Here is a 26,583-nt window from a genome sequence, read left to right on the forward strand (position 1 = left end):
CACCACCCACCGGCTCAGCGCCACCTCCACTCCTTAGATCTTCGACATTACATGTGTTAACTCTTTCCAGAACCCCTCCAAATTTGGACATGCCCAAAACATATGGACATGGTTCGTCACACCCCCTGCACACCTATCTCCACCCCTGTAAAAAACACACCCTAGACCCCGCCATATGAGCCCTATGCACCACCTTAAACTGTACGAGACTCGGTCTTGCACACGATGAAGACGAGTTTATCCTCTGCAATGCCTCACTCCAAATTCCAGCTTGCATCACCCCTCGCAACTCTTCCCATTTACACCAGACCTCCTCCAGTGGAGCGCCCCCCCCCCCCCCCAATATGTATCTGACACCTTGCTCTCACCTATCTCATGCTTGGACAGAAGCTTGTCCTGTAGCGTTGGAGACAGCAGTCACAAGAACAACCCAACTCCTCCTTCAAGTCGTCCCTCACCTACAGGTATCTGAACCCATTCCCCTTTGGCAACAAGTACACCTCCTCAAGCTCATCCAATTCTGCAAACATAGCCCCCACAAACAGGTCCCCAAAATACTCTATCCCTAGCCACCCACATCCCCGAAACCTCGCATCCGGCCATGCCGGAACAAACCTGTGGTTGCCAGATCGGCGCCCAGGGATACGAGATTAACAAGTACGACTGTTGTAGTAAAAAACCATCACTGTCGTCAGTCGCATTCATACTAGTAAAGGATCCTCTAGGTAAAAGTGATCATATTTGATGGTTTGAGACAGATAATTTGGGTCTGAAACTCAAGGGCATGGCTAAAGTGGAATGAGAAAATAAGGTAAAAGGTAAGAAAGTAAAGAAATAGTGGCAGACATTTAAGGAGATGCTGCATAACTCTCAGATATAGTCCATTAAGAAAGATATTTAGAAGAATGCACTATCCATGAGTAAGTTAAGGATTGTATCAAATTGAAAGAAAAAATGCACAATGCTACAAAGATCAGCAATAGCCCAGATTAGGAAACCGTTAGAAACTAGATAAGGATGCCTAAAAGAATAGGTGAAATTGGAGAACAAGAAACCAAGAAAAAATATTTTTATAAAGCTGCAGTAAAAGCCTCTCCAAGTATATAAACAGGAAGATTAGCTAAAGTAAACGTTAGCCCCTCAAGATGGTGAAACTGGGGAATTAATACAGTAATGGGAAACAAGGAAATGGTAGACTTTGAACAAGTATTTTCAGTCTTTACAGTGTAAGACAGAAATCATCCCAAGAATAGTAAAAAATCAAGAGGCAAAAAGGAACAATGACCACGTGAGCAAAAATAATAGCATAAATATTTAGACTAAAGACTTCTGGATCTAGTGACCTGCATCCTAGGGTCTTAAAGGAAGTGGCTGCAGAGAATAGTAGGTGCAATGTTTGTAATCTTTCAAAATTTCCTTGATTCTGGAAGGTCTCAACAGATTAGAAACCGCAAATGTAACACCACTGTTCAAGAAAGGGAGACAGAAAGTAGGATACTCTAGGCCAGATAGTTTAACACGTCATTGGGAAATCTCAATGTAATCGGGTAAAGACAGCAAGGCATTGTGAAACAAGTGTTTTCAATTTTATTAAGAGTTCTTCGAGGATGTAACAAGCAGGGTGGAAAATGGGGAATGAGAAGATGTAATGTATTTGGATTGCCAAAAGACATTTGATAAGGTGTCACATAAAAGATTACTGCACTAGAGACTATGGCATTGGGGTGATATAGTAGCATTGGTAGTGGATTGGGTAACTAATGGGAAACAGTCAGGATAAATGGGTCACTGTCAGGTTGGTGAACTGTAGCTAGTGGAGTCACACTGGGATCAGTGCTGGGGCATCAACTACTTGTGATTATATTAATGATTTGAAGGGGTAGGCTGTATTTTAGCCAAACCTAGTAATGATACAAAGATAGGTACAAAAATAAGTTGTGAGGAAGATACAAAAAGTCTGCAAAGGCAATTAGATAGCTTACGCGATTTGGGCAAAACAGTTGGTAGATTATGTTTAATGTGGGAAAATGTGAGCTTGATCGCTTTGGCAGGAAGACAGAAAACCAAATTATTAAAATGCAGAGAGATTGTAGAAAGCTGGAGTACAGAAGGATCTGGGTGTCCTTGTACATTAAAGATGACGTTAACAAGAAGATACAGCAAGTAATTAGGAAGGTAAATGGAACATTGGTCTCTATTGCAAGGGAGTGTGTACAAAATAGGGAAATCTTGCTACAGCTGTACAGGGTATTGTCGAGACCATACCTAGAATACCGTGTAGTTTTGTTCTCTTTGCTTAAGGAGGGATGTACTTGTGAACAAGGTTGATTCGCAAGATGAGGGGGTTGTCTTACAAAGAAAGGTTGAGCAGGGTGGGCCTATACTCATTAAGAGTTTAGAAGAATGGGGGGTTACCTTATTGAAATGTAAGATTCTGAGGGGTTTGACAGGCTAAATGCTGGAGGAGGGTTCCTCTGGTGGGGGAACCCAAGAACAAGGTTTAACTTGAGTTTAAAAATAAGGGTCTCCCATTTAAGGCAGAGAACAGCAGGATTTGCTTTTTCTCAGAGGGTCGTTAGCCTTTGAAATTCTCTGCCAGATAGCAGTGAAGGCTGGGCCATCAAATATATTCAATGTGTTAAACAGATTTTGATTGACAAAAGATACAGGAAAAGTGGAATTAAGGCCATAATAATCAGCCATGGTCTTGCTGGATCACATAGCACTTTGATTGGTCAAATGGCCTGCTCCTATTTATGACTACAAAAGTTCTGCAGACCTGTATTCCACAGATCATTCCGACAGAATGATTAACATTTTGAATAGATATGTTTAATTTTGATAGTTACAAATCGATAACATTCAATTTTTTTTAACTGTTTAACCATGTTACAAATAACATTTAACTTGTTACCAATATTTTCCTTTGGCTTCACCTGAAGCTCAATGAAAAGTGAGCTCACGTGGACATTGGTTGATCAAATTATTTGCAAATGCTGAAATCAGGATGCAAAGTTGCTCTGCATTTCACGAAGCCTTTAACAGCAACAGCGAGTATGTTAATCAACATCATGTCAACTCCATTCCAACGTCAAACTGCAATCTGAAAAAAACGGACATGTCTGTACCTGAATATTTTCTCACAACACAGTGCATAAGCAAATAAGCCACTGCTTGGGTATAACCAACGATTTAGTGACAAGTAACTCATTGAGCCCCATATTATGGCTTGCCACACAATGAAGAGAATTGATAAGAGAACAAGTAGGGAAATCTAGAACGTGTGAACATAAGAAAATGGACATAAGCTTGGAAATAGAATGCAAGATTACACAATTACGTAACGTGTTGAATGCAGAATGCAGAACCAATTGGTGCTTAAAAGGAAGATAACTAAGTGAGCGTTGTCCAGGTATTTGAAGAAAGGACAGAAACAGAGATTACAAGATAGAGGTCTCAATCAACAAAATGGTACAGAAGACGCAAATCATCTACTCCTGCTTCTATGTGGCTAAACTAAATCATAAATCACAAACCACTATAAAATGTGACAAACTGAGTCAAATGATTTCCACATTGGTCTGATGCTGATTTTTGTTGGTTAAACTGAGCACCTTAGTGCTCACTTTTGTGAAAAGTGTCAAAGTTCAGACATGGAATCTTTCTAAATGAGCGTTGTGAACATGCAGCAGTAATCCCAGCACACTGCAAATATTTAGCCTCCGTTCTCGGATTCATTTTAAATGTATGCTCATGTCTGGTCACTCATTCCCTTTCCTTCAATTTCTACCACCCTCATGGAGATGTACAATGAGCAAAATGTCAAAATGATAATTGCACAATAAAATTAGACCATTTACAAGTCCACAGTTTAGACCATAAGAAACAGGAGGCAAAGAAAAACACACACACCAGTTAGATACTTCGAATAGGCAGGTGTTTATTTTGTTCAGGCTTTGGGTTTTTATTTTACATTATCAAACAGAGCTGAGGTACTAGTGATATTCCAGGACAAAATCTTCCATGTTTCTTTTTGTAACTTCAAGGGTTATCATAGTAACAAGACATACGCAAAAGTAGTAATGAATATACAGTTGCATGGGTACAACAGTCAAGCCAAGTAAGCCATATTCTGTTCAAAAACCAGTACTACTGAAACTGCACACTACTGCACCACAGAAGCCTTGAGAGCTCAGCTTGTGAAATAATTTTCAAATCATACTTGAGAAAAATGCTGCTATCGAAACAGTGTTCACAAGCTTGTTAGTTTTGTCAGTGTATAAAGAAGTTCTGATAAAAATGAGCATGCTTGTGTTTGGTCAAAGAACTTCCCCAGTTGAGCTTGAGTAATAGTTTAGACATTTTGGTGAAAAAGATTGCATGGAGAATCCATTTAGTGTTATTTTCTTGTACTCCCAAGAAAAATGTTTTTACATAAAAAAATACAGATGGCAAAAACACAAAAGAACCCAAGCCACACACACCATCTTACAATATTTTCAGTAGCAAAATTATGAAAAATTAGTAACCCAACAATGGATAAGCAAAAAGCGGCAGTACATTACAGCTCTGGCATGCAGGGCAGGGAAGTAGCTATTTCCAGGCAAAATCTTGAAGTTTGAGAGACAGGATCAAGTCTCGTGAGGACCAGGACATCTCTCTGGCTGTGTATGCCACACCACAAAGTAAGGCAGAATTATGATTCTTAGCAACAGTGAAATCAACCATACCTGCAGCCTTACTTTAATAACGCATGGGGTGTAGGCACTTAAAGGATGCAAAAATCCTAACTGGAGGGCATGACACAGTTCCACATGTTTTGACTTTCTCCAATAGGAAATACAGAATAAGTGGTATACAGCATTAACTGGAAACAGTTTCTTCACCCCACAACCAGTTAAGTCTAAACAAACTTAAGATACTAAAGATCATCATCAAGTAAAATAAAGCTAGTGTTCTATGGAATAAAACCTAACATGACAAAAAAAGCTAACCAAATTGGTCACGCTCATCTAAAAGACTTAAAAACTGGAGTACAGAAATAAATTAAGTGGGGAGTTAAGTTAAATAAAAATGCTAAATCATATTATTCCGGGTAGGTTAGTCAACTACACAGAATTACAAACTCCTAACCAAAATGGAAGCCCTAGAACAAAAAGGCATAAATGATGCATAATTTTACAAGTCCTGCATGTGAAAGTTTTCCTTCCTTCAAATGCACAATTGAAGAGATCTCTGTATGCTAAGATGACATTTCTTCTAAATGTGAGCAAGTGAGCAAAAAGAACTTTCCGCCGCCCACAGCACAAAGATTTGTTTTTGATCATTGCCTGCCCATTCATATGCAAATTCCTGGAGCTGAAAAGTGCATAATTATTTGAAAATGCACATCTAAGTGGCCATCACCATCCTAGTACACAACCAAACAATTTGACAGAACTTTATAAAAGAGGTTTGTAATCAGAAAGTGCTAAAAAGGAACTTTTTTAAAAATTTGCATGATAGATGAATCATGCACATGATGATTTGGGTATTATATCGCATACTGGAACTGCTGTTAAAACTAACAGTTTTTTTGGAAAGTTGCTTGTGATGTTTGGTGTAAATTAATTTTAGTTCTCTTTGCACCCTTGAGAAATTTAGATTTATCAACAGATCACAATGAGAAACCCATCACTTTAAAACAATTAAAAAAGGTCTAATTCACTGGTGTCTCATTGTTCAGATAATGTAGTCACTGTCATAAAGCCACTTAGCATTCAGATGTTATCTGCATAAACTGTCCTTTACACTAAACAGTTACAGAATTCCATCGTTAAAAGTGCAATATTATACAACGCAAAGAACAAAATGTGTCTTCTGATTAAAAGTAAACTGATGCAAGTTGAGTTTTGGCAATTACATTTTTTTGTATTTATTTCCAATGAAGACACTGACATTTTCTCCACGTTTGTGCTAGTGAAGCTAATAGATCAATAACAAGACAGCCAGCAATGATGAATTGCAATACTTTACCAACAGGGTAAGATTACTAGCCAATATTCACACTGTGGTGGATGGTAATGACAAATAAGCGGTGGCCTATAGAGCCGATATTAGCAAGAGCACCCTCCCTCACTGACTGGCTGCTCTTGGGTTTTTTCCAATTTTATATCGATCACTGGAAGTTAACTGTTAAGGAAACTTGTCACACATTATCTATTTCTAAATTTAAAGCTTATCTTCTTTGTCGTAACGATTATAAAATGAGAAACCCAAGTTAAATCCTGTTTGAATACTGCCCTCATTGGGCCAAAATATGTTTGCAAAGCATGTGATTTTTTTAAAAAAAATACCCAACTTTGAAGTGATATGGTTTTCAAAGAAAATTCAAAGCTCACAGTCAAACACTTTTTTTTAAAAAAAGAGACAATTTAAGAAACTAACAGATGCCAAACCTGACACAAGCCTGCTTCCTGCATCAAAGCCCCCTGTTCAACTGACATCTCATATTACACCTCTTCCCTCCATTGGAGTCTGTTAATTATCTGGCACTCATAAGTTATCACTGGAGGACCATTGCTCTCGTGATCACAACCCAATATTTTTGGACCGCCATACTGCTATGAGGCCCAAGTATGGATACATATTTTTCACCATCATAAATACTGCCATTGATCTCCAATTTAAAATTTGAGAATTGCTGAAATAAAGACATGCAGAAGCTTTTCATGTTCTCCTCAGGACATTTCACAAGAATACCAGCATAAAGGGGAAAACAACAAGTTATACTGTACGAGAAGACGGTGTTGACTGGTTGGCAAGTGGACTGATTGTTAGAGGTGTTGCCATGGATAATGCACCAGTAATGTGACTGGCAGATAACTGCCGAGCATATTGGAAATTTAAACCAGGTAATTGGACAAAGCCTTGCCCTGGGGCACAACAGCAAGTAGCTCTCACTTTGCTCAACAATAACAGGTGTAATGTGTGTACATATTATTTCAGTCTGCAGAGAACAGGGCCTTGTGTATTAATATATGTAGCTTCCATATAGGCAGCACGGTAGCAGGTTAGATTCCTGGCTTGGGTCAATGTCTGTTCGGAGTCTGTACCTTCTCCCTGTTGTCTGCATGGGTTTCCTCCGGGTGCTCAGGTTTCCTCCCACAGTCCAAAGATGTGCAGGTTAGGTGGATTGGCCATGCTAAATTGCCCTCAAGTGTCCAAAAAAAAAAAGAAGTTAGGTGGGGTTGCTGGGTTATGGGGATAGGGTGGAGACGTTGGCTTAAGTGGGGTGCTCTTTCCAAGGGCTGGTGCAGACTTGATGGACCAAATGGCCTACTTCTGCACTGTAAATTCTATGATTCCACTCCACGAAAATGCGTCACATTGCGAGCCCAACTGACAATCTTAAATTTGTGTTAATGCAATTCCTTAATTTAATTATTATTTTTTTAAATTTAGAGTACTCAATTTTTCCCAAGGAGCAATTTAGCGTGACCAATTCACCTACCCTGCACATCTGTGCGTTGTGGGGCTGAAACCCACACAGACACGGGGAGAATGTGCAAACTCCACACAGTGACCCGGGGTCGGGATCGAACCCGGGTCCTCGGTGCCGCGAGGCAGCAGTGCCATCCCGTCAGCCCAATTCTTAGCGTATGGAAGATTATTTAGCACATGTTGTTCAACGGAATCATATCCAATGTTGGATGTTGGAACTGTGTTTTGCAAATACTGGGTGGTTGAGCGTGGACTGTATCTTGTCCACTGTGAACTGCGGCTGGGACATGCTGTTTGATACGATCTGCCAGTCTTGGGAATATAAACACTACAGCGCTATTATCATAGTGGCACTGAAATTCATATACCACATTACTCATTTGTGCAATAGGTAGAATGCCCTTTTGGCAGCAGCCTATTATTGGTGAATACCACACAAATTGTTGAGTTGCTACTGCATAGTAGCAGCGTGAAACTTCACCTGTTGCTCAATTGTTTTTTGAGATACCTTTCCCTTCCATGGCAATCGGAGGTAAACTGGGTACTTTTCAGGGCCAAAGGTGATGGCCTTAAATCTGTTCATGAGTTTGCGTGATATACAGCACAAATTGATCTGATCAGGATAGCCATTCCACAGGATGTCTTTGATGCCCCCAATGTCAGCACCAAGCTTGCGTGGCTAGCAAATGGCTCGGGTCTCATATACTAGGTTGCCGATAAGGCCAATCTTGTGGCGCATGAAACTGTAGGAATCCCAAAGTGCATGTTGCGGCAGACCATGGTAGAGAACCCCCGGGCAACTTTCTCAACTAGTATGTCAAAGAGAGGAAATTCAGTTGACTGATCCATTTAAAATATGAATTTGAGAACAAGATGAAGCCCATTGAGACATGCAAAGAAATTTATTACATGCAGCTTCAGATTTAAATAAAGCAAATGTATCATCCACATATCGGAAATATTCATAGGATAATCCATCCCAAAAGACTGGTGGATCGTATCAAACAATATGTCCCAGTCACTGTTCGCAATGGGCAAAGTACAGAGCGTACTCAACCAGCCTGTATAAGCAAAACTCAGAACATTAGATATGATCCTGCAATTGGACATTTGCTAAACAATCCTCAGTGTATTAAGAATTTCATTGAAATATTGTCAGCCAGGCTTACAATGTGGTCAATGTGGTGTATTTGCATGTACTGAAAGCTACATATTAATATACAAAGTCCTGTTCTTTGCTTGTTCCAGCTAAAAATAAAATAAATGACAGCCACTTGCTGATTCATTCCCCAGGTCAACGTCCTGATAAATTAGGGTCAAGCTGCCCGATTTAAATTTCAACAATGCTCTGCAGTTATCTGCCAGCCACCATCAAATGGTGCATTCTCCAATGCAACTCCTCAGCATTCTCTTCTCATGCAGTATAAATTGTTTTCCCCTTATTACTAGTATTCTTGCAGTGTCCTAGGAGTGCAAGATGAAAAGCTTGATAGGTCTCTATTTTCAGCAATACTCAGGTTCTGTGCTATCAAATGACAAATTTACAATTTGTGAATAAAGACTGGAAAATGAAGCACTCGGGGAAGCAAATAGTTTAATCCTTTATTTATTGAGTGCAGGTTAGCCATCTTGCAATTTTTGTCCTTATTTCCAAGCAATTAATTTTACACCGGTGTTAAGCAAACTTTTGGCAGGGCTCTATGTTATCATTCACTGCCCTCATGACTTGTTTAAGGCTTACCATTCACCTTTTTTATTTCTGCTATGCAGCACTGTATGCTCATCACCTGCAAATTTTTTTAAATTCTCAGATAAAATTTATAAATTTTAGTGTGCGAAGTTCATACGCTGCTGCCTTATATTCATTATTCTGTCCGTTTCGAATTCCCTGCAGCATAATTAGTTGATTTTATCGAAACCTCTTCTCATTGCTAATGCCCAGCTAAAAATTCCTACTGAATTATCTTCAAAGTATATGACTTGTAAACATGATATGAATTCCATTTTCCTTGTATGGAAATACGAGCATTATCTGGAGAATGTAAGGAGCTAAGGCTACTCATAAATGTAGAACAAAGCAAAGTTCTCGGTCAGAACTACCTTGCTTTTTCAACAGGAAATACAATTCTGGTAAATTGAATAGGTAAAATGCAGTAGAAAAACCAAGGAAGGGTGGCAGGGTGGCACAGTGGTTATTGCCCACCACGCTGAGGACTCGGGTTCGATCCCGGCCCCGGGTCACGTGTGGAGTTTGCACTTTCTCCCAGTAGCTGCATGGTTTTCACCCCCACAACTCAAAAGATGTGCAGGTTGGTGGATTGGCTATGCTAAATTGTCCCTTAATTGGAAAAAATGAATTGAGTACTTAGAAAACCAAGGAAAAATGTATTCATACAATCCAAGAAAAAGATACTGTCTTCTCTGCTCTTATCCTGTGAGCTTTCCATTCCAGGCAAGGCAGCAGCTACACGCCGGAAAAGCTGAGGAAAGAGACACATTATTAAAAAATTGGCTTTTTACTTTATTACCCATTTAGCTTATAGAAAACTGCAGAAAAAGAAATGAAAAGCAAGGGCGGAAGCTTAGATATAATTAGCATCAGGTACACAGGAACAGAAGTAGGTGATTCAGCACCTTGAATTTGTTCCTTTGTGCATCTTGCAGCAAATATGAAGATTCACAACCAAATGCCAGAGATCAGCATTTGAATAATGGACCCCACTGGGAATAATCTGCCACATGTGGCTTGCATAACTTTACTAGAAGTCACTGGTACTTGCCTTTACAAGCACCATACTAATAAAAATACCCAAATAAAGTTACAAGTTTTATTTGTAAATCTTACCTTTTGTTAATCGATTTAAAGAATTGATAGTCAAACAAATTTTGTATCAGAAATTGTGGTCCTCTACACAAATTTAAGTCTGCTCATCAAATATGGAAATATTTTATAATTCAGGAGTAAAACTATGCAGGATATTCGCCAGATTATCAATGTGGCAAAATTAAAGTTTCACCAGAAGGCACAATGATGCTTCACATGAAGAACACTTTCTTTGCATTAAAGCTACTACACGTAATTACTTACACATCAACTTCTTTCATAAGGGCACAAAGTAAGCAGATGAATGTTTTTGCATTGGAAGGTGAGGTTACCCACGATTCAGTATTAGGTTCACAGAATTTCCTGATCTTTATTAATGACCTATACTTGGGTGTGCAAACACCTTCAAAATTTGGGAATGACCCAAAGCTCAGGAATACTGTGAACTGAGGAGTACCATAGAATCATAGAAGTTTACAGCATGGAAACAGGCCCTTCGGCCCAACCAGTCCATGCCGCCCAGTTTTTAACCATTAAGCTAGTCCCAGTTGCCTGCACTTGGCCCATAACCCTCTATACCCATCTTACCCATGTAACTATCTAAATATTTTTTAAGACACAATTGTACCCGCCTCTACTACTACCTCTGGCAGCCCATTCCAGACACTCACTACCCTCTGAGTGAAGAAATTGCCCCTCTGGGCCCTTCTGAATCTCTCCCCTCTCACCTTAAACCTATGCCCTCTAGTTTTAGACTCCCCTACCTTTGGGAAAAGATGTTGACTATCTACCTTATCTATGCCCCTCATTATTTTATAGACCTCTATAAGATCACCCCTAAGCCTCCCACGCTCCAGGGAAAAAAGTCCCAGTCTATCCAGCCTCTCCTTATAACTCAAACCATCAAGTCCTGGCAACATCCTAGTAAATCTTTTCTGCACTCTTTCCAGTTTAATAATATCCTTTCTATAATAGGGTGACCAGAACTGCACACAGTATTCCAAGTGTGGCCGTACCAATGTCTTGTACAACTTCAACAAGACGTCCCAACTCCTGTATTCAATGTTCTGACCAATGAAACCAAGCATGCCGAATGCCTTCTTCACCACCCTGTCCACCTGCGACTCCACCTTCAAGGAGCTATGAACCTGTACTCCTAGATCTCTTTGTTCTATAACTCTCCCCAACGCCATACCATTAACTGAGTAGGTCCTGGCCTGATTCGATCCGCCCAAATGCATCACCACACATTTATCTAAATTAAACTCCATCTGCCATTCGTCGGCCCACTGGCCTAATTGATCAAGATCCCGTTGCAATCCTAGATAACCTTCTTCACTATCCACTGTGCCACCAATCTTGGTGTCATCTGCAAACTTACTAACCATGCCTCCTAAATTCTTATCCAAATCATTAATATAAATCACAAATAACAGTGGACCCAGCACCGATCCCTGAGGCACACCACTGGTCACAGGCCTCCAGTTTGAAAAACAACCCTCTACAACCACCTTCTGTCGTCCAGCCAATTTTGAATCCAATTGGCAACCTCACCCTGGATCCCGTGAGCTTTAACCTTCTGCAACAACCTACCATGCGGTACCTTGTCAAAGGCTTTGCTAAAGTCCATGTAGACAACGTCTACTGCACTGCCCTCATCTACCTTCTTGGTCACTCCCTCAAAAAACTCTATCAAATTTGTGAGACATGATTTTCCACGCACAAAGCCATGCTGACTGCCCCGAATCAGTCCTTGCCTCTCTAAATGCTTGTAGATCCTGTCTCTCAGAATACCTTCTAGCAACTTACCTACTACAGACGTTAGGCTCACCGGTCTGTAGTTCCCAGGCTTTTCCCTGCTGCCCTTCTTAAACAAGGGCACAACATTCGCCACTCTCCAATCTTCAGGCACCTCACCTGTGGCTGCCGATGATTCAAATATCTCTGTTGGGGGACCCGCAATTTCCTCCCTAGCCTCCCACAACATCCTGGGATACATTTCATCAGGTCCCGGGGATTTATCTACCTTGATGCGCTTTAAGACTTCCGGCACCTCCTCCTCTGTAATATGCACACTTCTCAAGACATCACTATTTATGAAAGGCTTCAAGAGGGCATAGGTATGATGGTGGAATGTGCAGGCATGTAGCAGATGGAATTTAATGCAGAGAAGTGCTTCATTTTGGTAGGAAGGAGTACAGGCAATATAAAAAATAAATTTCTGAAGAGGAGGAGGAGCAGAGAGACCTACGGTTCCATGCACACAAAATTGTTGACAGTGGCATTGCATGTTGAAAAAGTGGCAAAGGACATATGGGATACTGGGCTTAAAAATAGAGGCAGAGAGTACAAAAACAAGGAAGTTATGGTGAGCCTTGATAAAAATTGGTTTGGTTTCAACTGGCAATACTGAACAGTGCACTTCAGGAAGGACAAAGACATTAGAGAGGGCACAATAAAAGATTTACAAGAATGGTTCCCAAGAGGAAGAATTTCATTAACACAGAGATTGGGAGAGCTGGAGCTGCTCTCTTTACAGACGGTTGAAAGATGATTTGATGGAGGTATTCAAATTCTCAAGGGGTCTGGACAGAGCAGGTAGGGAGAAATTATTTCCACTGGCAGTAGGGTTAAGAACCAGAAAAACCTGATTTAAGGTGAATGACCAAAAAACTAACGGCAAAGAGAAAAATATTTGGGTATTGCTGAAAAGAGACATGCTGTCGAAGCTTTTCACCTTTTCACTCATCAAGATAGCAAATTTCAAAGTGGAAAACAATTTATATTGCATGAGAAACGGGTGTTGATTGATCAGCAAGCCAGCTCGGATTGGTTGAGACATTGGCATGGTTCAGTGAGGCAAGCAGGCCTCCTGATCTGATGATCCTGACCAGTAAAATTCAAGTTTAACTTCAGAGAATAGCATTACCGATATTCCGAAGTATTTGTAAAAGTTGGCTGCCTTGTGGAACTACAATTCTAATTAAAATTTGAAGTCTGTCCTAGTTTTAAGTGCTCAGATTGCCCGCTGTGTCACTGTCTGTGCGGAGTCCACACGTTCTTCCCGTGTCTGCGTGGGTAACTCTAGGTGCTCTGGTTTCCTCCCACAAGTCCCGAAAGACGTGCTGTTAGGTAATTTGGACATTCGGAATTCTCCCTTAGGGTGTCTCCCTTCTCAAATCCCCTTCAAATCTCCTGCCTTTATCTTAAATCTATGCCTCCTGGCTATTGACCTCTCCAAGGGGAAAAACTTCCTTCTTACCTCCCTTATCTATAATCAGTCAATTTTGTGCACCTCAATCAGGTCCCCCCCCCTCAGCCTTTACTGTTCCAAGGAGACAGGCCCAGCCAACCAGCCTCTTTGTAGCTGAAATGCTCTAGCGCAGGCGATATCCCAGTGAATCTTCTCGGCACCCTTTCCAGTGCAATCACTTCCTTCCTATATAGTGTGGCGACCAGAGCTGCACAAAGTAGTGGTCAAATGAGCGTTTTAAATAGCTCCACCGTAACCCCCCAACTCTTATATTCCATGCATCAGATAATAAAGGCAAGAATGCCAAGTGCCTGTTTAATCACCTTATTTACCTGTCCTGCTGTCTTCAGGGATCTATGGACATGCCCTCAAGATCCTCCGTACTTCCTAGAATCCTACCATTCATTTTATATTCCTTTGCCTTGTTAGTCCTCCCAAAATGCAATACCTCACTTTTCAGGGTTAAATTCTGTTTGCCACTGTTCTGACCATATAACCAGCTTATCTATATCATCCTGTAATCTAAAGCTTTCCTCTTCACTATTTACCACACCACCAATTTTTGTGTCATCTGCAAACTTACTGATCATATGTCCTACATTCATGACTAGGTCATTAATGTACACTACAAACACCTGGATTCACATCAATTGATTATGGGGGAGACTTTAACACGGTCCTGGCTCCGAGACTGGACCAGTCGAGTCCCAGGGCCGGAAAGGTGTCAGCTATGGCAGAAGAGCTACGGGGGTTTATGGAGCACATGGGAGGGGTGGACCCGTGGAGATTTGGGAGGCCAAGGAATAAGGAGTTTTCATTCTACTCCCATGTGCATATGGTGTACTCCCGAATAGAATTCTTGGTTCTGAACAAAATGCTGCTGGTTGAGGTAGTGGATACTGAATATTCAGCAATTGTGGTGTCAGACCACACCCCACACTGGGTAGACTTGCAAGTGAGCAAAGGAAAGGCCCAGCGGCTGCAATGGAGGTTAGATGTAGGACTGCTGGCGGAGGACGAGGTGTGTGAGCGGGTGAGGGAGGCCATTCGGGGATACATAAGGATCAATGATACGGGTGAGATCTCGGCAGGGGTGGTGTGGGAGACACGAAAGGCGGTTATCAGGGGGAGGAACTCATTTCGATTTGGGCCCATAAGGAGACGGCTGAACGGGCGGAGTTGGACAAGCTGGTAGGTAAACTTTCACAGGTGGACGTGAGGTATGCGGAGTCTCCGGATGAGGGGCTTCTGAAGGAGTGAGAGAGACTGCAGCTGGAATTTGTACTCCGGTCCCCAGGTAAAGTGGAGGGACAGCTGAGGAGGGTAGAGGGGGCAGTGTATGAATATGGGGAAAAAGCCAGCAGGATGTTGGCGCATCAGCTGAGGAAGCAGGAGGTGGCGAGAGAAATTGTGAAAGTAAAGGGGGTAAGGTGGTTGTAGATGCGGCGGGGGTGAATGATGTCTTTCTGGAATTTTATAGTGGACTATACAAATCGGAACCCTCAGCCGGGGAGGAAGGTATGAAGCGATTCGGGGGGGGGGGGGGGGGGGCTGGAGTTCCCAAGGATAGATGAGGAGTTGGTGGAAGGCTTGGGAGGCCCAATCGGGCTTGGGGAGATTATAGACGGATTGGGGGCGATGCAATCAGGTAAGGCTCCAGGACCTGATGGATCCCAGTCGAGTTCTATAAAATGTTTTCCAGGCAGCTGGGGCCACTCCTGGTAAAGGTTTTTAATGAGTCCAAGGAGGTGGGAGTTCTCCCCATAACGCTATCACCGGCATCTTATCCTGAAGCGGGATAAGGATCCAGAGAACTGTGGATCGTATAGGCCGATCTCCCTTTTAAATGTGGATACGAAATTGCTGGCAAAGATCTTGGCCACGTGCACAGAGGACTGTGTTACAGAGGTGATAGGGGAGGACCAGATGGGGTTTGTGAAGGGACGTCACCTGACATCCAACATTAGATTGCTCTTAAATGTGATAATGATGCCAGCGGAGGGGCGTGAGGTCGAGATGGTGGTAGCCATGGATGCAGAAAAGTCCTTTGATCGGGTAGAGTGGAAGTACCTGTGGGATATCCTGGGAAGGTTTGGGTTCGGGCAGGGATTCGTTGACTAGGTCCGGACGTTATATCAGGCACTGGTGGCGAACGTACGGACCAACCGGGTCCAGTCAGAATAGTGTAGTTTGTGTAGGGGTACAAGACAGGGGTGTCCACTCTCCCCACTACTGTTTGCACTGGCCATAGAGCCCTTGGCAATGGCGCTTGGGTCATCGAACATCAGGCGGGGGATAGTGAGAGGGGGGTGTCGAGCATAGAGTTTCACTCTATGCGGAAGACTTGCTCTTTTACACAACAGACCCATTGGGGGGGTGGCTGGGATTTATGGAGATTTTGGAGGAATTTGGTCGGTTCTCGGGTTACAAATTAAACATGGGCAAGAGTGAGGTGTTCAAGCACAGTGGGGGGTGTGTATATGTTCAATATATGGCAGGGGTTAGGTTACGGAGTGGTGTTGCTTTTGGGGGGGGGGGGGGAAAGAGTTATTCTGCTGACGAGGAGACACACCTGAAAGTGGCGGATCAAGTTAGGCTTAGGAAGGGCTGGGTCAGTCAGGTCTTTCATTCGGGGCTGGACACCAAGACTAGAAGTGTGGTGATTTTTATCAATAAACGGGTGCAATTTCAGGTGGGCAGTCTCGTCTCGGACAGGGTAGGGCCGTTATGTCATGGCGAGCGGCAAGCTGGAGGGGAGGAAGGTAGTCTTGGTTAACATGTACACGCCAAACTGGGACGATGTAGAATTCATAAAGAGGGTACTGGGGAAGATACCTGACCTAGACTCGCACAAGCTGGTGATGGGAGTGGATTTTAATACAGTCACCGACCCTGGCCTGGACCGGTTGTGTTCAAAAACGGGGAGAGTGCCTGCAATGGCAAAGGGGCTGTTCGGGTTAATGGAGCAGATTTTGTTTTTTTTTGGGGGGGGGTGTCAATCCGTGGAGGTTTAGGCAGCCGACGGGGAGTTTTATTTTTATTCACATGTGCATAAGGTTTACTCACGGATTGATTTTTTCATTTTGAGCAGTGATTTGCTGGTGGGGGTGGTGGACACTGGGTACTCGGCCATCACTATTTCGGATCTGGCCCCACACTGGGTGGAACTGCAGGTTGGTGAGGAGAGCTTACCAGCGCCCACAATGGAGATTGGACGTGGGCTTGTTGGCAGACGAGGCGGTGTGCGAGAGGCTGAGGAAGTGTATGCAGAACTACCTGCAGGTCAACGACACAGGAGAAGTCTCAGCAGCGGTGGTCTGGGTGGCACTGAAAGTCGTGGAGAGAGGAGAGCTGATTTTGATCAGGGCCCATAAGGACAGGACGGATAGGGCAGAGACGGACCTGCTGGTTAAGGAGATCCTACAGATAGATAGGAGGTATGCAGCGACCCCGGGGGCGTAGCTTTTAAGGGAACGTCGGAGGCTGCAGGCTGAGTTTGGGGATTTGTCCACAGGCAAGGCAGTGGAGCAGCTGAGAAAGGCGAGGGATGCGTTTTACGAACATGGGGAGAAGGCCAGCAGAATGTTGGCACAGCAGCTTAGGAAGAGGGAAGCGGACCGGGAAATATAGAGGGTGGTTGATGGGGATGGGAATTTGGTAGGGGACTCGGCGGGGCTAAACAGGGTATTTAGGGACTTTTACAGTAGACTCTGCGGGACCCCGAGGGGATGAGGCGCTTTTTGGACGGACTGACCTTCCCAAGGGTGGGCAGGGAGCTGGTGGACGGGCTGGGGGCCCCGATCAGGGCCGAAGAAATAGCTGAGGGCTTGAAGGCAATGCAGTCGGGGAAGGCCCCGGGACCAGACGGGTATCCGGTGGAATTCTACAAGAAAGTCTCGGGGATATTAGGGCCGTTGCTGGTCAAGGTTTTTAATGAGGCGAGGGATAGAGGAGTGCTGCCCCCAATGATGTCACAGGCCACTATTTCGTTAATATTGAAGCGGGACAAGAACTCGGAGCTATGCGGACATATAGGCCAATCTCACTGCTTAATGTGGACGCCAAGCTGCTGGCCAAGGTTTTGGCCTCCAGGATTGAAGATTGTGTGCCGGAGGTGATTATGGAGGATCAAACCGGGTTTGTCAAGGGCAGGCAGTTGGTGGCCAATATAAGAAGGCTGCTCAACGTGATTATGATGCCCCCGGAGAGTAGGGAGGTTGAGATAGTTGTGGCCATGGATGCGGAGAAGGCGTTCAACCGGGTGGAATGGGACTATCTATGGGAGGTGTTGGGGCAATTTGGGTTCGGTAGGGGCGTTATCAAGTGGGTTAGGCTGTTGTACCAGGCCCCGGAGGTTAGTGCAAGGATGAATAGGACGACCTCGGACTATTTTAGATGTACCGGGGGATAAGGTAGGGATGCCCCCTCTCCTCACTGCTGTTTACGTTAGCTACAGTGCCGCTGGCGATTGCTCGGAGAGCTTCAAGGGGCTGGAAAGGGCTGGTTCGCGGGGGGGGGGGCATAGGGTCTCGCTGTACGCGGATGACCTGCTCTTCTATGTGGCAGATCCAGGGGCAGGAATGGGTGAAATCATGGCGACTTTGGGAAATTTGGCTCGTTTTCAGGATATAAGCTGAATATGACAAAGAGCGAGATGTTTGTAGTCCATGCAAGGGGACATGAGGGTCGGCTGGGGGAGTTACCATTTAGGTTAGTGTGGGACAGTTTTAGGCACTTAGGGATACAAGTGGCACGCGACTGGGGCCGGTTACACAAGTTGAACTTGTCCAGGTTGGTTGAGCAGATGAGGGGCAAGTTTCGGAGATGGGATGCGCTGTCACTGGCTGGGAGGGTGCAGATGGTTAAGATGACGGTCCTACCGAGATTTTTATTTGTATTCCAATGCCTCCCAATATTCATCCTGCGGTCCTTTTTTAAGAGGATTAATAAAATCATTCTGGGCTTTCTGTGGGCGGGTAAGTCCCCGCGAGTGAAGGTGATGCTCAAGAGGAATCGGGGGGAGGGGGGGGGGCTTGCCCTGCCAAATTTCAGTAATTACTACTGAGCGACCAACATTGCTAAGATTAGGAAATGGGTGGTGGGGGCAGGGTCGGTTTGGGAGTGGATGGAGGCAGCTTCATGTAGGGGCACCAGCCTGGGGGCGCTGATAACAGCACCTCTGCCGTTCCCACCGGCGAGATACTCCACCAGCCCCGTGGTGGTGGCGGGTTTGAGGATCTGGGGTCAGTGGAGGAGGTACGTTGGAGCAGAGGGAGCATCGGTTTGGTCCCCAATATGTGACAACCACCGGTTTGCTCCGGGGAGCTGGGATGGGGGGTTTAGAGTATGGCGAAGGGCGAGAATTGAGAGGATGGGGGACCTGTTCCTGGAAGGGAGCTTCCCTAGCTTGAGGGCGCTGGAGAAGGTTGGGTTGGCAAGAGAAAACAAATTCAGATATTTACAGGTGCGGGACTTCCTGCGCAGGCAGGTATCATCCTTCCCACTCCTGCCACTAAGGGGGACCCAGGATAGGGTAGTGTCTAGGGAATGGGCGGGAGAGGGGAGTGTCTCGGACATTTACAAAGAACTTATGGGGGGGTGGAGGAGACGCAGGCCGAGGAGCTGAGGCGTAAGTGGGAGGAGGAGCTTGGGAGTGAGATGGAGGGCGGCTTATGGGCGGACGCGTTGAGCAGAGTCAATGCAACCACTACATGCGCAAGGCTCAGCTTGATCCAATTCAAGGTGGTCCATCAGGTCCACATGACAGTGGCCCGGATGAGTAGATTCTTTGGAGTAGAGGACAGGTGTGTAAAATGTGCGGGAGGACCTGCGAACCATGTCCACATGTTCTGGGCATGTCCAAAACTTAGGGTATATTGGCAGGGATTTGTGGACGTCATGTCCAGAGAATTGAAAACAAAGGTGGCAATGAGTCCAGAGGTGGCGATTTTTGGGGTGTCGGAAGATCCGGGAGTCCAGGAGGAGAAACAGGCAGATTTTCTGGCCTTTGCCTCCCTGGTAGCCCGGAGACGGATATTATGAGCTTGGAGGGACTCAAAGCCCCCAAAGTCAGAGACCTGGTTAACCGACATGGCAAGCTTCCTCGGCCTGGAGAAGATTAAGTTTGCCTTGAGAGGGGCTTTGTTAGGGTTCGCCCGGAGGTGGCAACCATTCATTGACTTCTTCGCGGAGAATTAATCGTCAGCGGGGGGGGGCTAGGGTAGCGTAGAATAGGGGGTTAAATAGGAGGGTCTTGGCGAGGTGAGAGTTGGTGTTTGTACTACCTTTACTGTTCTTTGTACATTGTTTCTCTACTGTTGCTGATTGTAACACCAAAAATACCTAATTAAAATTGTTTGCAGGAGAGGAGACTGAGGGAGTTACCGTTTAAAGTGGTGGGAAGGAGTTTTAGGTACCTGGGGATTCAGGTGGCAAGGGACTGGGGTCAGCTCCATAAGTTAAATTTGGGCAGGGCGGTTGTGCAAATTAAAGGGGACTTCCACAGGTGGGACATGCTCCCGCTGTCACTGGTGGGGAGGATACAGACTGTGAAGATGGCAGTCCTCCGAGATTGCTATTTGTGTTTCAATGTCTTCCAATTTTTATCCCCAAGGCATTTTTCAGGAAGGTGAACGCGGTGATCTCGGGTTTCGCATGGGCTGGTAAGGCCCCCCCAGAGGGCATGGAAGGTCCTTTTGGAATGGGGGCGCGGGATGGGGGGCTTGGTCCTTCCGAATTTTATTAGTTATTACTGGACGGAGAATATATCGATGGTTAGGAAGTGGGTAGTGGGGGAGGGGCGGTGTGGGAGTGAGTGGAGGCGGCATCCTGTAAGGGTACGGGTTTGGAGGCTTTGTTAATGGCACCTCTGCCGTGCTCGGTACTCTACAAGCCCAGTGGTAGTGGCAGCCCTGAAGGTGTTGGGGCAATGGAGGGAGCACGAGACTGGAGAGGGCATCTGTGTGGTCACCGATCTGTGACAACCACCGTTTTGTTCCGGGAGGGCTGGATGGGGGCTTTAGGAGGTGACAGCGGGTAGGGATTGAGAGATTTGGTGATCTCTTAATTGTAGAGGGTTTTCCGAGCCTGGAGAGATTAGAGGAGTTTAAGTTGCCGGGTGGGAACAGGTTTGGGTATCTACACGTACGGGACTTTGTCCGGTGGCAGGTTCCAAGCTTCCCTCATCTCCCTCTAAAGGGGACTTCAGGATAAGGTGATGTCGCAACAAGGGGTTGGGATGGGGAGGGTCTCGGAAATATTTAAGGAATTGATGGAATGGGAAGGGGTCCCAATTGGGGAGGTGAAGAGGGTGGGAGGAAGAGTTTGGAGGGGAGCTGGAAGTCGGGCTATGGGATAAGGCCTGGAGGAGAGTCAATTCATCCTCGTCGTGTGCCAGGCTTAGCCTGATCCAGTTCAAGGTGGTCCATAGGGCTCATACGACTATGGCCTGGATGAGTAGGTTTTTTGAGGAGGTGGAGGACAGGTCTGGGCGGTGTGGGGGAAGCCCGGCGAATGACGTACACATGTTTTGGGCCTGTCAGAAGCCGAGGGCATTCTGGCAGGGATTCGCGGACATCATGTCAGAGGTCCTTGAAGGGAGGGTTACTCAGAGTCCAGAGATGGCAATATTTGGGGTGTCAGAAGATTCGGGGACCCAGGAGAGAGAGACTGGCATTTTGGCCTTTGCCTCCCTGGTGGCCCGGAAACAGATTTTGCTGGGATGGAGGGACTCGGAGCCTCCAAAGTCGAGGATGTGGGTCAGTAACGGGGCAGGGTTTCTCAGGCTGGAGAAGATTAAGTTCGCCTTAAGAGGTTCAATTCAGGGGTTCGCTCTGAGGTGGCAGCCGTTCATCAACATCTTTAAGGAAAACTGACCGTCAGCAGAAACGGGGTGGGGAAAAGGGAGGCAGGGCATTGTAGAATAAGGATAGGGAATCTAATATAAGGGCAGTCAGGAGGTAGGGCGGGGGGGGGGGGGGGGGGGGGAGAGTTGGGTATGTTATTGTGATGTTGTTGCACGTGTCGGACCGCTCTGTTGTTTAAAATGTTTAAATTATAAATCCTTCAATAAAATGTTTTCTGGAAAAAAAAAATCTACAAACAGCAAGGGACCCAGCAATCGATCCTTACAGAACACAGGCTTCCAGTTACAAAAACAACCTTCGACCATCACTCTCTGCCTCCTACCACTAAGCCAATTTTGGATCCAATTTGCCAAATTTCCATGGGCTCTCACCTTCGTGACCAGTCTCGCATGCGAGCTACTGAAGTCCATGTAGACTACATCAACTTCACTACACACCTAGTCACCTCCTCAAAAAATTCAATTCAAGTTGTAAGACATGATCTCCCTTTGACAAAGTCATGCTGATTATCTTTGCTTAATCCTACTCTTCCTTGTTGATAACTTGAGCATAGCCACAAAGCATCTGCCTTCATCCATTAGACAATGAACATTTTAGTAGAATCGTTGTCATGCTAAGTAGTTGAACACAGAGGGAAAGCCTCATACTGATAACAGCAAAAGAGCATTCTTTTTACTCTGCTGGCTCTTGACTAATGACAGCATAAAGAGATGCTTTAGATCTCAATTCACTCTTTGCTTAGTAATGGGTTTAGTAAATTCCTTTTCCTATCAAAACTAATAACATGGAATGATGAATGTGGTATATTTCCATGTAGAACACCAACGCTTTATACATAAAATGGTAATTTGCTTAAATGTGTGGAAGTATGGCATTGTAGATAAGTATGGACATCATGTCAAATTGAAATAAAAGCAAATTACTGCGGATGCTGGAATCTGAAACAGAAAATGCTGGACAATCTCAGCAGGTCTGACAGTATCTGTGGAGAGAGAAGGGAGCTAACATTTCGAGTCTGGAGTCTGTAATGTCAAATATAACTTAATTGCAGTGTTAATGTATACCTACTTGTGACAATAAAGATTATTTAAAAAATATATATAGTTTCAGGACTCTAACCAAGTGCCAAATACAAACATAGCAGATCACAAACTTTAACGGCTTAAGAAAGAACAAGCATAATCTTAAATATAAGAAATTTAGAACATGCAAAAAGTTTAAAATGAAAAAAACTTAAGCACATTTAATGAAAAATTTAAATCACAAGGCAACACCAGCAGTCAAAAAGCCTCAACTCTTGCTAAAGCTTGGACACCACTGGACACTGAATTGTTGGGCAGTTAATAGAATTGTGTTCAAAGGTCTTATGCATTCAACAGACAGGCTATAAAACGGAGGCACTGAAGCACACTGCATGACCATTAGCCCTCCCAATGGGTGTGCTCTCTTACTTGAGTAAACATAGATCTCAAACCTTTCAGAATCAATTTCTTGCACACTTGAAGAATTCACACTCTACAGCAAGATTATTTATAAGCTTGAATCTTGCTGCCAAATGATCTGCAGTAACATTCTGTACAGCTTCTATACTTGTCTTTTTGGGAGCTAGAAAGACAAGTTTCCTCGATCAGTAACAGGTCACCAAAACAGCTCCACAATCTTTGACCCTGAAACCGATGAAAGTTGTATAAAGATTTCCCATTCTAGGAGATCAACAAGATGTTAAAAACTACCATTCAGTTGGCCCGGTTCAGTAACCTTCGCTTTTGAAAGATTCATCTGCTTCTGTGTTTGTCTACTTGAAGATAATTCAAAATGCAGTTTGAGATAGTTGAAATGCTTGCTAGCACAAAGTACATCCACTGTCTAAATTTCTCTCCCTTTTCTCATTTTTCACTTTATTCTTTCTGCAAGTGAAAGGGATGTAATGAGAGGAGATAGTACATCTACAATGGTCAGCTGAACCACAGGGACCATGGAAATACCCAGTGCCATCAACTCCCATCCCAGTATCCAGAACATCATTCTCCGATGTGATGGAAGCACTGAATCTCTGGGAAATAGTGAGAATATGTATTGTTGTATAATGAAAATTGACCCACAATGAAGCATATTCCACCTTGCAAACTCAGGATTTGCAAATAGTTGGCTCAGAGAAACTTCCAAAGAGTCAGATATTGAAAGGCAAATGTAATCGCTGCAGGCTAAAAAAATAATCTATGCAAATGCAGGACAGACCCACAACCTTAACTGATCCAAACGCCCATTGCATTTCAAATTTCAATGTGAAAGTATCTCAAGGCCAACTCCTTCAAATGCAATAGCATTCAGAACTTTTCATTCAGAATGAAAGATTACATAATTCTTGCACAAAAGAAAAGATTCAGCCACACATATAAATGTTACATGTAATTGGGTCGTAGTGTCCTCCAGCAGCTGCATTAGAATTACATTTATTATAGTACAGCATGTTTATAGTTTGAAATATGCAGCACGACTTCAAATCTACATCCTATGGAAACTGTCAACTATCACTGCACTGGTACTTGAAAAAAATAACAATTGTAAACCTTTTCAGAAATCTTTCCCAATTATGGATTGAAATGTAGGTAATAATATGTACTCAAAAGAAAAGTACTAGTAAATGAACAATCTTAGAACCATTTATCCAAACTAAAATTAAAAGAAAAAATAATGGATCACATCCAAAAATTAGTCCATCTTTCTCTTTCAGTGATCAGTTTACAGTACAGTTCTAGGATTTTGATTCTTTTTCAAATATTACTCGGTGTTTCATTTAACCAAACTGTCTGAATATGCCAGGTTTACCTTTGCTAGCACACTAGAGTGTGCTAATGCACAAGTCAAAACAATGAAAATGCAGCAATGCTATATTTCCACAAATGCTTCAAATTTAAAAAGGGTCATTTTAAACTTAATTTAAGCAATTTAAGTACATGTATGGTCATATTAATTGACTTTAATGTATTCAATTTGGGCTGAACAGGTAAACATCTACAATTTTTTACATGATGAACTATCCTTACAAGTTATAAACCACAAGTCTGTTTGCATAATGGGCAAAAATAAATTGTGGAACCCTCAACTTGCCAAATTATTTGTACCATAAAGTCTTCATTCTTCAAAATTCAAACTTCACATAGTAACCTCCCTGCCTCCCTTTGTGGGAAAGGGAAAGCCAAAATAAGCTCACTGCATTGCAATTAATAAAACACCACAAGGAACATGGGTCTGGATCTTGCTGTCAGCAACAAAGCAGAGGCATATGCCATTTCCTGCATTAAAAAATGCAGACTTTTACTTTTAAAACAGACTGCAACAGGAACTGGCTATCCCAGCTGCAGAGATCCAACGGCAAGATGAATGGAAAGTCCCATTTACTAGCGCAATCCTGGTGAAGCCATGTCCCTGCAGCATCAGGTCACTTACTGAAGATGCACCACTTGAGATTTGCCTTCAGCTCAATGAAAGGCAAGCGTTTGGAATGGATTTAAGTTTTTTTTGTTGACTTTTTAATTGCAACAACTCCACTGATAACCCCATGGCTCCAAGGGGTGAGTGGGTGTTCAGTGGTGGATGAGGTTGTTTTAACAATTCTGATTTAAAAGGCCGTGCTCTACATCCGCTGGAGAAGCCTCGAATAAATCAATGCAAAATATGCATAGTACAGGGCAGCGGGTACATGTTTTACTGATACGTTCTCACGAATATCTGCATCACACTACAACTTCCAGATTAGAGTAAGTGGGCTATCCAGAAGTTGCGGTGCCATTGCGGCTCGGTGTGGGCGTGTGGGGGGCGGGGGGGCTTTGCTGCGCTAAATCACTTTGAAAGATCCTCATTTCAATTCTGTTAAACATCAGGCAAGGATTATCAAACTTAGTGAAAACATTCCCAATTAACATATAGTAGTAATCAAACCAACCCTAATTTAGCTTTGGCTTCCTACACCTTAAAAACCCCAGTATAAAAGACAGTGGAAACAGTGGGTGCCACCATATCTATCAACCACAAAAATCCTAAAGCAGGACTATTACATGCATAACCTGAATCTGCTTTGTTTACTCGAGATTAATCTTTAAAAATTCTGCAGCAAGAGAACTGGTATCTTTCTCTTGATTTGACAGCAGGTTTCAGTGAAAGTAACTGAGTACCAAGCAAACCCGAGTAGAAATTATCTTTTTAATACCGGTTCTGGCAAGAAGAAATAAATATCGAACAAAGTTTCAATGAAACGGCAAATACTGCAAGAAAAAAAATGCAACGTAAAGAAAAATATATATTCCATAAATAACTCTAAGGAGCAAGGGTTTAATACATTAGTCCAGTAAAGCAAGAAAGAATCAAAAAGCAGAATTTCCATCAATTGCAGGCTTGTTTATTTGGTTCAGAACCATAAAGCTAAAGTTTAATTAGAGAAGCATCAAGTGTAATTAATAAAATAGCCCTGAAATTTGGTTCCACCATAAAAGCACAGAAATTGAAATTTATTGAGAATATACTGCAGACACAATGAAGAGTGGTGGTCTTCCGTGCTGTAACAGTTGTGATTTCTGATGACTATCAAACATTTAGTCAAATACCCAGAAGTGAAATTCTGAAAGGGTTACAAAAGCAACCAATCTGAAGCCGGTCAGCAGTGCTTAGGACCAAAATGTTGAAGGATAATTTGAGATCCAAACAAATCGATTGAACAACAATTTCATAAATTATGCAAGACCCAGACATTCTAGCAGGTTTCCAGTCAGTGTATTGGTCTGAACAGTTGAACTGCTATTTTTGGAATAAATCCTACTTAAATAGGTACAATGTTTTTATTTATTAACATTGGAACCATGTAATCATTTGGTAGAAGGCAGGATGACCAAACACCACCACAAATGGCACACCATGAATATAGCAAGCTCTACCTGCTTGACATCGTAGTTTAGCTTTGCACACATTTTCAACATGCAGTTTTGGGGCAATTCACCAAAATAAATTCAAAAGATTATACAGTGCAGCAAAGAAAAATCTCCAACTGGATATTCATTGCTTATGCATGAAATATTAACTACCAGGAGATACTATTCAGAGAGCCAGCTGAGGAACAAATCAAACAGCATTGATCTTTGTTTGTTGTATAAAAGTTGGTGGGG

At 43.5% G+C, this 26,583-nt stretch overlaps 1 protein-coding gene across 2 annotated transcripts in view; it reads right to left on the bottom strand.

The window, feature by feature from the left end:
* Positions 1–3,920: 3,920 nt before the first annotated feature.
* The window catches only part of rab6a (RAB6A, member RAS oncogene family), a 108,615-nt gene continuing 85,952 nt past the window's right edge, over positions 3,921–26,583 (bottom strand). For both annotated transcript variants that reach the window (XM_072477135.1, XM_072477134.1), the window contains exons 7-8: positions 9,896–9,962; positions 3,921–6,160 (exon numbers count right to left, since the gene is read on the bottom strand). In XM_072477135.1, the coding sequence (XP_072333236.1) occupies positions 6,096–6,160; positions 9,896–9,962 (132 nt within the window). In that variant the 3' untranslated portion in view covers positions 3,921–6,095. The remainder of the gene's footprint in view (positions 6,161–9,895; positions 9,963–26,583) is intronic.

Source organism: Scyliorhinus torazame, chromosome 15, assembly GCF_047496885.1.
Source record: "Scyliorhinus torazame isolate Kashiwa2021f chromosome 15, sScyTor2.1, whole genome shotgun sequence".
NCBI lineage: Eukaryota > Metazoa > Chordata > Chondrichthyes > Carcharhiniformes > Scyliorhinidae > Scyliorhinus > Scyliorhinus torazame.